The 14,380-nt window shown below is 41.1% G+C and overlaps 1 protein-coding gene across 10 annotated transcripts in view; it reads right to left on the reverse strand.

Moving 5' to 3' along the window:
• Positions 1 to 14,380, reverse strand: part of LOC139471642 (activated Cdc42 kinase-like) — a 161,982-nt gene that overhangs the window by 9,053 nt on the left and 138,549 nt on the right. For all 10 annotated transcript variants that reach the window (XR_011653859.1, XM_071254046.1, XM_071254051.1 and 7 more), the window contains 8 exons: positions 11,534 to 11,683; positions 10,824 to 10,930; positions 9,580 to 9,725; positions 7,855 to 8,007; positions 7,063 to 7,168; positions 6,206 to 6,308; positions 5,110 to 5,325; positions 1,778 to 2,984 (listed from right to left, as the gene is read on the reverse strand). Coding sequence is in view for 9 of the 10 variants with exons in the window: in XM_071254046.1 (XP_071110147.1) it covers positions 1,778 to 2,984; positions 5,110 to 5,325; positions 6,206 to 6,308; positions 7,063 to 7,168; positions 7,855 to 8,007; positions 9,580 to 9,725; positions 10,824 to 10,930; positions 11,534 to 11,683 (2,188 nt within the window). In the remaining variant the exon portion in view is untranslated. The remainder of the gene's footprint in view (positions 1 to 1,777; positions 2,985 to 5,109; positions 5,326 to 6,205; positions 6,309 to 7,062; positions 7,169 to 7,854; positions 8,008 to 9,579; positions 9,726 to 10,823; positions 10,931 to 11,533; positions 11,684 to 14,380) is intronic.

Consider the following 14,380-nt stretch of genomic DNA (forward strand, 5'->3'; position numbering starts at 1 on the left):
CCGGTGGTATTTCATTTGCATTAATACTAAAAATCATCAGTTTCAGTTTCACTAACAAGGGAACATGTACAATAGATTGGGTCCAGGGACCCTGGACGCGAAGCGATCTTAGTGCTACGATTGTCGTAAGCCTATGTTAAAGAGTAAGAGTTACGGCCATCTTAGTGCTAAGATCGCTTTGTGTAACAGGGCCCAGATCCATGTCCTTGTTTAGAAAGGTGTCTTAACGTACGAATATCGTAGGTCTATGTTAAAGTATAGACGTTATGACAGTCTAGGCCCAGGAGTGCTTAGGATTTGGTTGGTTAGTTTGTTGTTTAACACCGCACTAAGCAATATTCCAGCTGTATGACGGCGGTCTGTAAATAATCGAGTCTGGACCAGACAATCCAGTGATTGATATCATGAGCATCAATCCATGCAATTGGGATCGATGACATGCATCAACCAAGTCAGAGTCTGACCACCCAATCCCATTAGTCGCCACTTACGACAAGCATAGTCGCCTTTTACAGCAAGCATGGGTTGTTGAAGACCTATTCTACCCCAGATAAGTCCTGGACACAATCTACACCAAAATGGTCCACAAAGCATCAACAGGAACCAATACACCATCACTTCTGTAAGTCGGCTTTAAACAACTACTGGTTCCATGACATCGGATCATCCTGTAAGCATTTCGTAAACCACATTGAATAAATATCAAAAGCAAAGGATTTGAAGAATTAGAACTAACAAGCGAGTTATTACTGAGACCTATTTAGCTGTTTCATGCAAGGGATTATATAAAGCTCTCAGTTGCCAACCCCTCAACTAGGTATTAAATCTACAGGCCGAAACCATCTTGCAGATGCAGAAGCAATAAATACAGCAAGTTTTAGCCAGTAAGTTTTTCAATCTTGTTCCCTACTCATGTCAGTAAATGTATCAATATGGCAAAAATTATATTTGTCTGTTTTTTAGTTCATAAGAGATGCTGGTCATTTGTAATGTTCCTGAATGTAATTGCCATGTTGGTACATAACATCCTGTATCTCTTACTGCTCAGGCGATTAATATGTGCTAAGTTATATATCTACGTCAAATTACCTATCAAGCGCAAAGTCGAGTAAATCTTCGTAGCTGACATTTTCAGAGTTCTTGTAGTTAACTAGTAGAAGAGGGGAGACATCCTCAGAACTCTCATTATCAGAGTAGCTCCTTTCTGGTAATACCACTGTCTGCACCCAAAATGGATCCAGCTTGTTGTAAAATCCCAACTGATCTAGACTGCACTGGACATTACCGACATAATACTTTCTTACTGGCCGTTGAACTGGTTTTAGCAACGGTGACCTAGGTGGACTCGATGAACTGAATACATTATCATCATCTGCATCAAACTCCTGATGGAGAGGAGTGGGTGGGGCTGGGGGGAGGTCAGGGGGCGGCTCATGCACATGGGATGACGAGGAGGGCTGGCGATACGATACAGAGTATGAGAAAGAAGTGCGACCTGGGCTTTGGGGGCTGAGCAAAAGCGGGTATTTTCTCTCCCGCGGCCTAGTATGGAGACTTGATGGTCTCAGGGGGTCTCTGGGTGGCAGAGGAACAGTGTTGTTGTTGTTGCTGTCGCTGCAGCTGTACGTCCGGGGCGGCACAGCCGGAGCAACATCAGCTGGGTCAGGGTTAAAATGACGCTGTCTCCACCTATCTCCAGGATCGCTGATCATCCGCTGAAACTGTGGATTGGAAAATTGTAACTTAGGATATCTGAGAGAATGCTTTGTATTTGTACCTGGAGCACCACGTCCTGTGCGAATTGGTATCGCACCTCCTCTAAGCATGCGTAACGGATTTGTATCCACTTCTTCCTCTTCTGCTGGCGTGCTTGGTGCTGAAGGTCCTTTCCCAGGAATACCTTGAGGTTCCCGCAGACTCCGTGTTGGGGCGGGTTCACCATCTCCTGACACACCTCGCTGGTGATCCAGTGACCTTGTCACTCGCTTTTCGCGCAACTTGGACATAATTTCCCGTGGAGATGGTTCACTGAAATCCTCATCAAAGAAAGACTTTGGTGGTTCTCTTTCACTGTCTGATTTAGATGGCAAGTCCTCTGAACTACTTGCACTAACCTCAACTTTCTCCTCCCTCCGCGGGGAATCTACACGTACGATTTCAATTGTTTTTTTCAGTTCCTCCCTCTCCCGACTTTTTGATTCGGGTAAACTTTGTTGCCTCTGAACAGAAAGAGAAAGACTGCTTTCTGCCTTCGTTTCAGTCTTTGTATCAGGGACATCAACAGACATGGAGAGCCCAATCCTGGGCGTGGGCTCCACTCGATTTATTTGTGTTGGTTCTACTCTCTGCACAACCTCGGGTCGAGGTCGAGGAACAGGGATTTCAGACTTTTTCGGATCAATTCGTGGTCTTGGGGTAGGTTTAGGAGGAGGGGGTCTGGGTTCTGTCGCTGGAAGAGGGGGTCGGAAGTTAACAGATGATGCAATTGGAGAAGGCTTAGGTTGACTTAAGTGGATCTCGGAGGAATTAGAAAACACTGCATCACTTGCTGGCGATGCTCTCTCAGACGACTGTCGACTATTATCTGAGCTTTCATCATTATCTTTGCATGATCCACGAACTACCAACATGTTGTAGGCCTCCTGAGCCTCAGGGGGCAGTTCTCCATCTAAGTCACTCTTATTGTTCATGTCATCAGAAAACGTCCTTTTGCGTTCTTGTTTAGGGCTACGCTTAATTGAAATCTTTTTCAACTTTGACATGAGATTTGGAGAGTCACTACTACTCTCGGACTCTGTGCGTTTCTTTTCTGTCTTAGTTGTCGGGGATGTTGGTGGACTCTGGCTGTCTCTCATCTGATTCTGAGAAGCAAATTCGTTTGCAAGTGCAATGGCTGATTCCATCATTTTTTCATCCGAAGCCGACATTGGTTTCACCTTGGCTTGTTTTTTAGGTTCCGAACGACTATCGGAGCGCCGAGGTTCCTGAAATGATAGCAGTTTTCTGGTGACTGTTGAACACAGCAAGCAGAATAGAACATACTGCAGAGAAGATAAGCACAATGGATCACCTAGGACCAGAACTCGCTGAAAAACGCAAATTCACCAATGAAATGTTATTGAAGAATTGAAAAAAATGTTAATATGAATGGTTAGAAAAGTGAATAATCTAATCACACAATGATAAGACACAAACAAAGGAGTATCTAAGTGAGATTTTTGTGTGTCCAGTTTTGCTGTTCACAGAATTACATGGTCAGTCAGCATAGATAGACACCAAACATAATTTTGCTTCAAAATTAGCAGTTTGCGCAGATATCAAGAAATGCTGGAATTCAATTATCGCATCTGGAAGATTTGAAAATGCAGTTCCCGACACCAGTAGCTAAAATTCAATTATTTCCTGAAAATATGTAATTTTTTTCATAATTCCATCTCAGTGATAGGTACCCAAAATATGGTCATTTAAATTTGTAACTGTGGTTACACTTGCCATAGCATACTTTGATGTGAATTGAAACCATGTGGATCTTGATGTAACATGCAGAATAGCTTCCCAGTGCTTGATGTCCCCCACATGCAGCTATTTGTCCACGCTGTATTCTGCAGAATATCTTGCAGAAATCTCCAAACAGTGCAGAAATGTACCTATCTTGCAGAAAATCACTTTTTTAGCAGAACTCGTGCAGAATTTTGCATATTTCTGCTGCCGAATGTTTAGTGCACTGCAGAATTTTAACAAGTGAGTCAAAAACTGGTTCCAAAGGTGTAGAAGTTGCATAAGTTTACTGACAATCATTATTTGAATTGTGCTTTGTATTAAAAAAATCATTCCACATAATTATTGAGTTGTTTGTTTTTATAGAAATAAGAAAAAACAATTTATAAGTGATCTTTTTAAACATTTTATGGTTTGAGAAATAGTTATAGAAATAGAACAGAAATCAGTATCCTCATTTTGTTTTGAAGTGAAGTGGACTTTTGTATAATTGCTCACCGGCAGTGCATGTCTGCATGATTACACTAGTGATCGCCAGATTCACTTTAATTAACTATTCTAGCCATGGATAAGTTTGTCAGAAATACACCTGCCACAAGTCTTACAGCAAAACTAGAAAGGTCACTTAAACTTTGCTTAAATGTTTGCAAAATTTGCCGAATATACAAAAAAATAACTTCAGAATTTAGAAAAAAAATTGCCGCGGAATACAGCGGGGACTGAGGTATAGAGAACCACTGCCAATACCACAGAGAAGAGTTCTAATACAGTCCAAAGCCTGCCATCAGTGTATTGTCCGATGCTTAATGACATGAACAGAAATGTCAGCTATATTTTAGAGATGTCCAGATTTTTAATTGTCAGCATTATCACATATTGGGGATGTTGAATATAAAAATAACCAATAACAACACATTTCCTTTGATCTTTCCTCAAGTATAATCACATATTCTTGTTGCCACACCCAATGTGTGGTGTATGATAATGCCATGTATATAGGGGTGTCACACTGCCTAACATGGATGATAATTGGTTACAGCTATTATTGTATACCAAAAACTCAAAACAAGTTTCAAAACTAGACCTTTGGCATCATAAGAGTGAGCGAGTTGTGTTTAAGGCCGCTTTTAACAGTATTCCAGTTATATCGCGGCATGTCAGCTTAATGTGGGAGGAAAGCCCAAAGTGATGCAGGTGTTAGTCGTTCGGTGAAACCCACGAGCACGGGTATGGTGTTGACAAACCTAGAAACATAATGAGGGCGAACTGGGATTCGAACCCACAATCATAGGTTTCTGGCGTGCACAAGGGACACAAATCTGCACAGCGAATTGCGGCGCCTTAGAGGACTGGGCCACCAGTGCCCCAGCATCATAAGAGACAAGATGGTGTCCTGAAACTTTGACAAGTCTATGATTCTGATTTGAGTAGGTTGGGCTATGTATCTGGAATCAAATGTACAGGGCAGAGAGAGAGGGAGACAGTTGGACAGGGAAGTGAATACCAAAACAAGATCAATGTGATTATTTTAGAGATGAGGAAGAGTCAAAAACAGAACAAACTTGTCATGTGAGTTTGGAGAAAGCTCTGCAAGCTAAAGCACACCCTTACCACACGAGGTGGTGATGTCGGCAAGGGCGGAGGTCTGCCGTCGCCTCCTGGTGATACAGATCGACTGCGGTCGAAGTCGGTTAGCGTCAGATCATCCAGTTTGCTACCTCCGTTGCTAGGCGATGGCTCTGTGGAACATCCTTCCAGTTTCTTCTCCTTCTCATCCAGAGCCCGAAGCACTTCATCCATGAACGACGGGCCCAGGTCCAAGGAGCTCTGTGGGAGGAAGAACAGGAAGTGACATCACACACCATGCTGGGAGGCCTTCACGTCAGACACACGACAGCAATGTCTGTGTTTTGTTTGTTTGTTTGTTGTTTAATGCAGCACTCAGCAATATTCCAGCTATATGATGGCAGTCTGCAAAAAATTGAGTCTGGGCCAGCCAGTCCAGTGACTGACATCATGAGCATTGAACCACACAATTGGGATATGATGTCATGCATCAACCAAGTCAGCGAGTCTGACCACCCGATCCTGTTAGTCGCCTCTTACGACTTACAATAGCGTGCATGGTGGCTTCTTTCAATAACAAGGTAGTGCGTGAATATTATCTTATTCTGCATATCATTCCAGCTATACACACAACATGGTAATAATCTTGATATGGTGAACTAGTGGTTTACAGCATAAGTGAGAGAGTGAGTAAGGTTTCACATTGCTGTTCGAATTATTCCAGCAATATCATAGCAAAGGGCACCAAAAATAATATAATGGGCTTCACACATTATACCCATTTGGGAAATCGAAATGAGATTCTGTCACGATGTGCCACAGTAGCACACTCAAGTAAATCTAAAAAGATATACATATAAAATGCAAAGTTTTTGAACAATTCATAAATGATTTGTTGAGCAATCTCAGCTTCCAATGTCAACTTTTTTCATGAAAATTATGAACAAAAATCTGTAAGTAGTTCAATGTCTGTCTAAATTACTCTATCAACTGTAAAAGATCCTACAACTGTTAAGCGAAGGATTGGATCCGTACCAGGTAAACCATTCATGAGTTACTTACCCAGCTTCCAGGCTTCATCTACCAAACCCTCAACTAACCTAAACCTCGGAAACATAAAATAACAGTGCTGGGTCCTCACCGTGAGATCGGGAATCTTGAAGTCGGACAGAATTCCGTCATCATCAATATCCTGATATTGTCTGTCTTCACCATGATGACTGTCCAGGGACTCCGAGCTCATCCTGCAACCAGAAAAAATGGTTGCATCATCATCACAATAAACACAAGCTATTTTTTTTATCAAAAGTTATGGTGGGGAGGGTCACTCTATGCTACAAACAACTTTTTTCAATTGTTGCAACACTCCACACAAGCTATGTCAAGAAATGGAAAGAAACCTGCCCCTGTGATTAATTAATCATGTCACGTGTGGATGGAAATATTAAAATTGTGATAATATTTGGATTCATTTTTAACAAGGTATTTCCCATTAATATATAGAGATTATTATACTCACATGTGTGTCATAATAATATTACAAAATAAGTCATGCGAGTTTAATAATTTATTTCTAACCTTTATTCTTAATCCTCTTAAGCTCCCCTTTAGAAAAATAAACTGATCTCAAATGCTGTCTTAGAAACACAAAATGTGGAACGAGGTCAATAATCTTCAACTGTTTCTGGTGTGACATCATTTCAACCTTATGTCACAATAAGATTCGAATGGCGTCAACAATACCGCCTGTATGACAGTAACAATAGACTGAAGTATTAGTGACATTCGCACTACTGAACATACAATTGTTAACCCACACTGCCAGAGTTAGGCACCTGACCCCAAATAGTACGAGAATCTGTACTTTCAAAGAAAGTGTTATCCCAAATATAACATTTGTCACATGTGGATAAATAGTTGTTTGATAAATACACTGACAACAGCCAAGTGAAGCTACCCACCACATACTACTGTGGGTAGGTAGGAGAGTTTACTCACCAAGAATGTCCATAGCCATTGGTTCCTCTGTACCCTTCTCTGTCAGGACTATCCCGGTGATCAATTGAGGTCATAGATGATCGCACACTCTCATCACCAGCTTTGCCTGAAAAAATATCACAATCATGTCTGTTAAAATGAAATATTATTTCTTTACTATTATGGGGGCGGTTGGGTAGCCTAGTGGTTAAACCGTTCTCTCTACACACTGAAGACCTGGGTTCGATTCCCGACATAGGTACAAAGTGTGAAGCCCATTTCTGATGTCGTGATATTGCTGGAATATTGCCAAAAGCGACATAAAACCAAACTCACTCACTCACTCTTTACTATCATGTTATGATTGAAAATAAATCAAACACAGAACATAGTGAATATTCACACGGGTTAGGCTCAATTATTAATTATTATTATCTTTAAGCCTTATCATCATTTTCATGCATTTAACAATTCAGTGTGTATATTACATAATTTATTGTTATGCTACCCTTTAGAAATGATCTACTCAAGATGAGAAAACAATGGAAGACTATTATCCTTAACACCGATTATGGATATCTGACAATGAAGAAGTATTCTGTTGAAAATCTAAAGATTTTGACAGTGTAATGATAGCTAAAATACAGGATAATGGCAATGATGTAATAGAAGTAAGGTATTTGCAGGAATTATGAATAGAATTAGAATAGAATTACAACAGAAACTGAAAGAGCTCAGACCTTTCTTTTCCTTAATATTAACTCTTAACTTATGCATGGTTTGTCAGACAGTACAAGAGACAGGCACTGGTACCTCTTGCAGGCAGTTTGTCGTAGGCCTCCCCAATGAAGCCAACATCCCCAAACACAGCACCGTCATAGCCAATATGACCCGTGTGTCTGAGGTCGTTCTGGGGTCCACTGATCATGTCTACTCTCAGCTTGCGGCTGGACTTCCTGCTGGATTCTGCAAGTAGAAACAAAGTTTACTCACATTTGTTTGCTCATGATAAGTGTGATCGACACACGTAATTGAAATACTGATATAGAACTTGCATTGTGCCCAGAATGATATTATGATTGACATTTCCAATGTATGACTGCAAGGTTATATCAGATGAAAGTCACTCACCCACCATCCTCATCCACTGACGTGCCCCAGCAATGATGCTGAAGTAGTGTGTGTTTGCAGTGGTATTCATGCGTAAGGAGTTTCAAGGAGCACTTCCTATTCATAGGAACTGGTTCCTGATAGATTGTGTTGTGGTATGATGTGTTGTGATGTTATGTGTTGTGTCATTGTGCAGAGATAGGTTTTAGTTCCAATCAGTTCTGTTGAATAAATTTTTAATTAACAGCAGACATATCAAGGTTTTCCTTTTGGAAATTTGACCTTGAACTTTGATTTATCTTGTCATTTGAGAACGTAAGCTAAGGTATAAACATAATCTCTACATATGAAAATACCTTCTGATATAAATACATTAATATTTTGAGATAACTCAACAACTGCCTTTGAGTACATAAATGCACATAGCCTCAAGCTTTCACCCTCCCGGACAGCATCATGCAGGCACACCTTTTGGTTTAAACATGAACACAAAAGAAGATTGCCTATGAATAGTTGGTATGTCATGCTGATCAGAGAGGTCTACAAATCAGGAATCTTATCATGATTCTACTGGAGGTGAGGTGAAAAGGGGCTTATCGTCGTGCTAGAGATTGTTGCACTTATACAGCGATGTGATACTGCTTGAACTAGCCCAGCTTAATGCTGGCTTTATTGTGCTCACCCACTGTTTGTTTGTTTGTTTAACGCCGCACTCAGTAATATTCAAGCTATATGACGGTGGTCTGTAAAATAATCAAGTCTGGACCAGACAATCCAGTGATTGACATGTAACAACAAAGTCAGCGAGCCTGACCACCCGATCCCGTTAGTCGCCTCTTACGACAAGCAAAGTCACCTTTCACGACAAGTATGGGTTGCTGAAGACCTATTCTACCCCGGAATCTTCACGGGTCTGCTCGCCTACTGAGTAAAACAAAATCGTGTAATAAAATTGACATCCTGTTCGTAAAGAACATGGAGACTGCCATGCATATCTTGGTCTACTGCAGGATTTGTGGATTTCATATTTTCATCAAGGTGATCTGAAAAGCTAAGACCCATCTTAGACCCTGATTATTGATCAGATCGTCTTGACTGGGTGCCATCATTTTGTTGAGGCAAATGCAAGTGATATGAGAGATGGAATCTGATTGGTCAGTAGGAGGGACATAGAAGGGACATAACTCGTAATAGCCATTGCCTTGAGAAGATCGGTCCCACATTGCTACCAGACAGCTAACACAGCAAGCAGGACAGAGGTGCGTATTCCAACCTGGGTTCCCAACACGGTAAACACCATGTCTCCACCACCCACCCAGCTTGTTTTTCTACATGACAGTCGTCTGGGTGACGCAAAATGGGGGTCAGTTTCATTTTGTAATAGGAATTGGAAATGCCAGTGGAATATAACACAGATTGGAGACTCACCCTTCCGTGTGAGATTTGTCTTGGGTAGAGAGATGGGGCTTGTCTTGGGTTCAATGAAGGGGACTGTATTTGTTGGATCAAAGAAACCACTTTTGCCATTGTTGAGAGCCCCTTTCCACAACCCAATGCTGGGGGCATTAGAAGGTCTGAAAACACAACATTATTCAACATCAGCATCAAACTTAACCTTAGACAAAACAGCAATCCAAAATTTCAGATTCAACATCACGTCCCACAAGGCTGGTGAAGATTGAAAGTCTAGGAGTTATCCTGGATTCGAGACAAGTTTCTTTGGATGGCAATTTGGGAATATGGGTGAAATGATACAGTGAGTGAGTGAGTTGGGTTTGACGCCGCTTTTAACAGTATTCCAGTTATATCATGGCGTGTCAGCTTAATGTGGGAGGAAAGCCCGAAGTGATGCAGGTCTCAGATGTTTACCACTTCGCTGAAACCCACCAGCACAGGTATGGTGCTGACAAACCTGGAAACATAATCAGGGCGAACCGGGATTCGAACCCACAATCATAGGTTTCTGACGTGCCCAAGGGACGCATCTCTGCACAGCGAATCGCGGCGCCTTAGACGACTGGGCCACCCATGCCCCCTGCTAGCGGTAGACACATGTTCATAACGATGTATCATCTCACCCCTATTTGACAATAAATCTTTATTCAACTCCAATTCGTCAGTGAAATACATGTCGCTTCCACAAGGCCATAACACGAGTTATTAAATTCAACATGAATTGGGACATAATAAATTCCAATTTGGGAACTTTTACTGAATTTTGCTGCAGGCTTGGGGCCTCTGAGCAAATCTAGATAATCCCTGAACGTATAAGGCGGGACTCCACATGGAACATTGGGCGGTCGGGTAGCCTAGAGGTTAAAGTGTTTGCTCGTCACGCCGAAGACCCGGGTTCGATTCCCGACACGGGTACAATGTGTGAAGCCCATTTCTTGTGTCCCCTGCCGTGATATTGCTGGAATATTGCTAAAAGCGGCGTAAAACCATACTCACTCACTCCACAACGAACATTCCATGCTGAACACCAACATAATCAACCTGCAAATACCGGGTACAATGCCAATCTGCGGCCTGTTCCTCAGAGCGAACTTAGCGCTACAACTGTCACATTAACTCAGTGCAAAGACAGCAGTTTGGATCAGGTCCTGAGAAGGTCAGACCTTCACTTGTACTTCATCGTAATTTGTTCAAGTCAATATTTGCCTGCAACTCACTTCTTATCAATTGTGATAATGACATCAAAAGACTTGTAATAGAGATGGTCCTTCTCTAGGGTGACCTGCGGGTAGTCCTTGACTGCCTTCACCTGGACCGGCCGGATCTGCAACACAATCACAGCAGATCAGACGACAAGTTTCGTGCTGCGCCCTAAAGTTAATAATTCAGTCAAAGATACAGACTACCATGTCACACATTGTGAAGATAAACATCAAAATTTCATGTAGTCCCACAGTAGAGTAGATACCTTGTATTTTAATTTGGAACCAAGCGCCTTGGCGAGTTAGTCGCCAAAAACACCCGATATGAAACATACAGTATATTCCCTCTATTAGACACGGGGAGTCTATCAATTTCACAAGAAACGTTGACCTGGCGTGTATTAGAGATCTGGCAGACACAGCATCTAAAGGAAAGAACAATATGGCATATAGTTCTTTTCGGTGATCGATCAGCAACCATATTTTATGGATCGATATGTTGGCTACTGATGTATTCATACGCAAGGGATGTGTGTGAAAAGGCTTAATATATTTATAAGAGGTTTCTGTTGCAAAAAGGAAAGGTCTTTTTAACCTATCAGAATCAAGCATTCTTCAATGTCACTCCATCCTCATGAGTTATGACAAACATAGGGAAGTGGGGGTGTATTAACTAACTCTCCACAGAGCTGACACCCTGGCAGGCGAGTCTGCCTCCATCTTACCTGTGGTAGCTTGAGGAAGATCTGACTGAACGTCGGCCTCTCCTCCGGTTCGTGCTCCCAACACTTCATCATGAGATCGTAGTACTCCACTGGACACAGGTCCGGCTTCTCCAGACGCTGGTTGTTGGGCATGTCGATGGCCTCCAGTATCTGAAGCAGACAATCCACGTGGTCATCTCCTGTTACAAAGCAGGGTAGAGAACCACCTCTCCATCTGCCTCACACCCTGGCAGTGGACTCACTCAGCATTTCTAATCTAGGAACTTTGCACTAAATGCAAAAACATTTTCACGATTCCAGGCCTCAAAGTTTAAATTTTTACCAAGTAGACATATTTTTTTCCTGGTAGCCAGTGGTAAAATCAAGAAGTCAAGCCAATATAGTTGGTAGCCAAAAGCATTTGAAATTATCTTTTATCAAATATCTATTATAATGTGTACATATAGCACTAGTCTTGGAATTGCATATTAGTGAAAACAGTACCTGATTTTTGTAACTTGTGACTCGAACAATGACACAATTTATGTTACTAGATAATATAGGCAGATCCTTGCTTATCACTTTAGCATTGTCAACTAAATTAATGTACTAATTACATTAATACTTATGTATTTCAGTTCATTGTCAACTTTAGGAGGAATTATGTGTGAGTACAATTATTAACAGACATGTTTTCATTGATCAGCTGTTAATTAATTTTGTGTCTATAGATGTGTAGCAATAGAATTTAGCTGCCACAAGATATTTTTCAAGGTAGTCATTTGGCTACCTCTGAAGTTTAGACAGTAGACTGAAATTTAGGTCGCATTGGCGACAGTTTTAGTCGCCACTTTGAGGCCTGGATTCAGTTTTCATTGTTATTGAGTAGTTGTCAGCTCCATAAACAATATCCCCTCAATATCAAAGCAATATCCCTACAATATACCAGCAAAATCCACCCAATATCAAAGCAATATCCCTGCAATATCCCATAAATATTATGGAAATATCCCATCAATAACACCACAATGTCCCCTCAACATTACTGGGGGCACGGGTGGCCCAAGCGTCTATGGCTCAGCCATACACTGTGCAGAGTTGCGTCCCTTAGGCACGCCAGAAACCTATGATTGTTGGTTTGAATCCCGTTGACCTGTTTGTCTGAGAAGAAGACGCCGCAATTTGTTGGGCAGAGTTGCATCCCTATAAAATCTGTCATCATGGGTTCGAATCCCGGTTTGCCCCAATTATGTTTCTAGGTTTGTCAGCACCATACCCATGCTCATGGGTTTCACCAAAGCGGTATGAATATAAGGTCTGCATCACTTCTGGATTTCCTTCCACATTAAGCTGACATTCCATGATGTGACAGGGAAACTGTTCAGATCAGCATTAAAACCAACCAACCAACTCACTCACTCACTCACAGAGAATAAAGTCAAACAATGTCCTCCCCCTCCGAGTAACAGTATAATGTATAAGTCACAAAAAGAATTCACATGCAAGCAGTTAGTATGAACAGAACATGAAATATTTTAGGCAAAATTTCCGAAAAATGGCCCTCAGTACCAAGGAATGAAATTTCATAACCAAAAAAATTATCATTCAGGCATTAAAATACCATTATATAGAACAAAGATTACGTTCAATGCAAAGAAAGTGGAATACATGTATGCATGGAAACACAATGATAAAATAACCAAACACACTGAAAATAATGTAATCCTTGAGATTAAATGCAGAGTTAATGAAAAACAAATAATGCGTTAAAGCTTTTTGCAATTTTGATCTTTGATACAAAGCACAGTCAAATATTCAATCATAAGTCAAAATTGTTTTCTCTTAGCTCATAAGACGCATGAACGAGCACACACCAAACAATTCTCATTCAAAGCACATTTATACAGCTGCACATGGATCTTCACAAAGCAAACTCAATGTCAGGTTTGATTTGTGTCTGTGAACCGAATCCCTGTACTGTATTTCCTCGATTAAACACAAACCCCCCTGGCTAATAATAGCTGGAGTCTCGTTTAAATGCTGATTACTTTTAATGCACAGAATTCTCCCCATTATTATGTGATTAAAGAGTGTCTGAAAGAAAAATACGCCCAGGTGTACAATTGAGGAAATACGGTATTTGAATGTTCCATTTTAAGTTGGTTAACACACAAGGGAAAGGTACTAGCTCAGCACAAGGATTCAGGAATGTTAAGCTGATTCTAGCAGGAAGCTGAAATTGACGGATGTGTTAAGTGAAATGATTGTTAAATGTCCATTTGGGTGAAGTCTGGAGTGAATACAAGCCACCATCACGCCACAACAAAGCTAATCATCATCATCATCATCATCATCATCATCTGTAGAACTTCATGGATCACATCGTTTTGTGAATACCTGGCATCATCACTGAGTTTCCGTGATCCATCCAAATAATCTATACTGCTACTTTGTCTTTTAACCCCATCGGAACCTGTTTTGGGGGATAATCCAGACAAGTTATTCTCTGGCGCAGACATTTTATATTTACAGAGGATTCAAATCTTGCTTTGGGATGAACCTTTCAAATAATGATTTGGTCCTAGTTTTACGGGCCAACTTAATCATTGAAACATCTGTCTTGTATAGATTCAAAACCTCTGTGAAACAACAGGTCCATTTAGCAAGCCCGGGGTCCTTATGCAGTAGACAGAAGTGGCATTGACAAGTTAATCTTTCAATGTCTTCTCCAGATAGTTGAGAACTGACGTAGATTTTATTTTTTAGTACAGCAAGACCACATTTTCCCTTTGAATTTGAGCAACAAAATGTATATTTCATTTCCATACGTCTCTGAGGTTGCAACTCCTGGTTTGAACTGGTTTGAAC

This window comes from Haliotis cracherodii, unplaced genomic scaffold, assembly GCF_022045235.1.
Source record: "Haliotis cracherodii isolate W230 unplaced genomic scaffold, xgHalCrac1.p SCAF_23, whole genome shotgun sequence".
NCBI lineage: Eukaryota > Metazoa > Mollusca > Gastropoda > Lepetellida > Haliotidae > Haliotis > Haliotis cracherodii.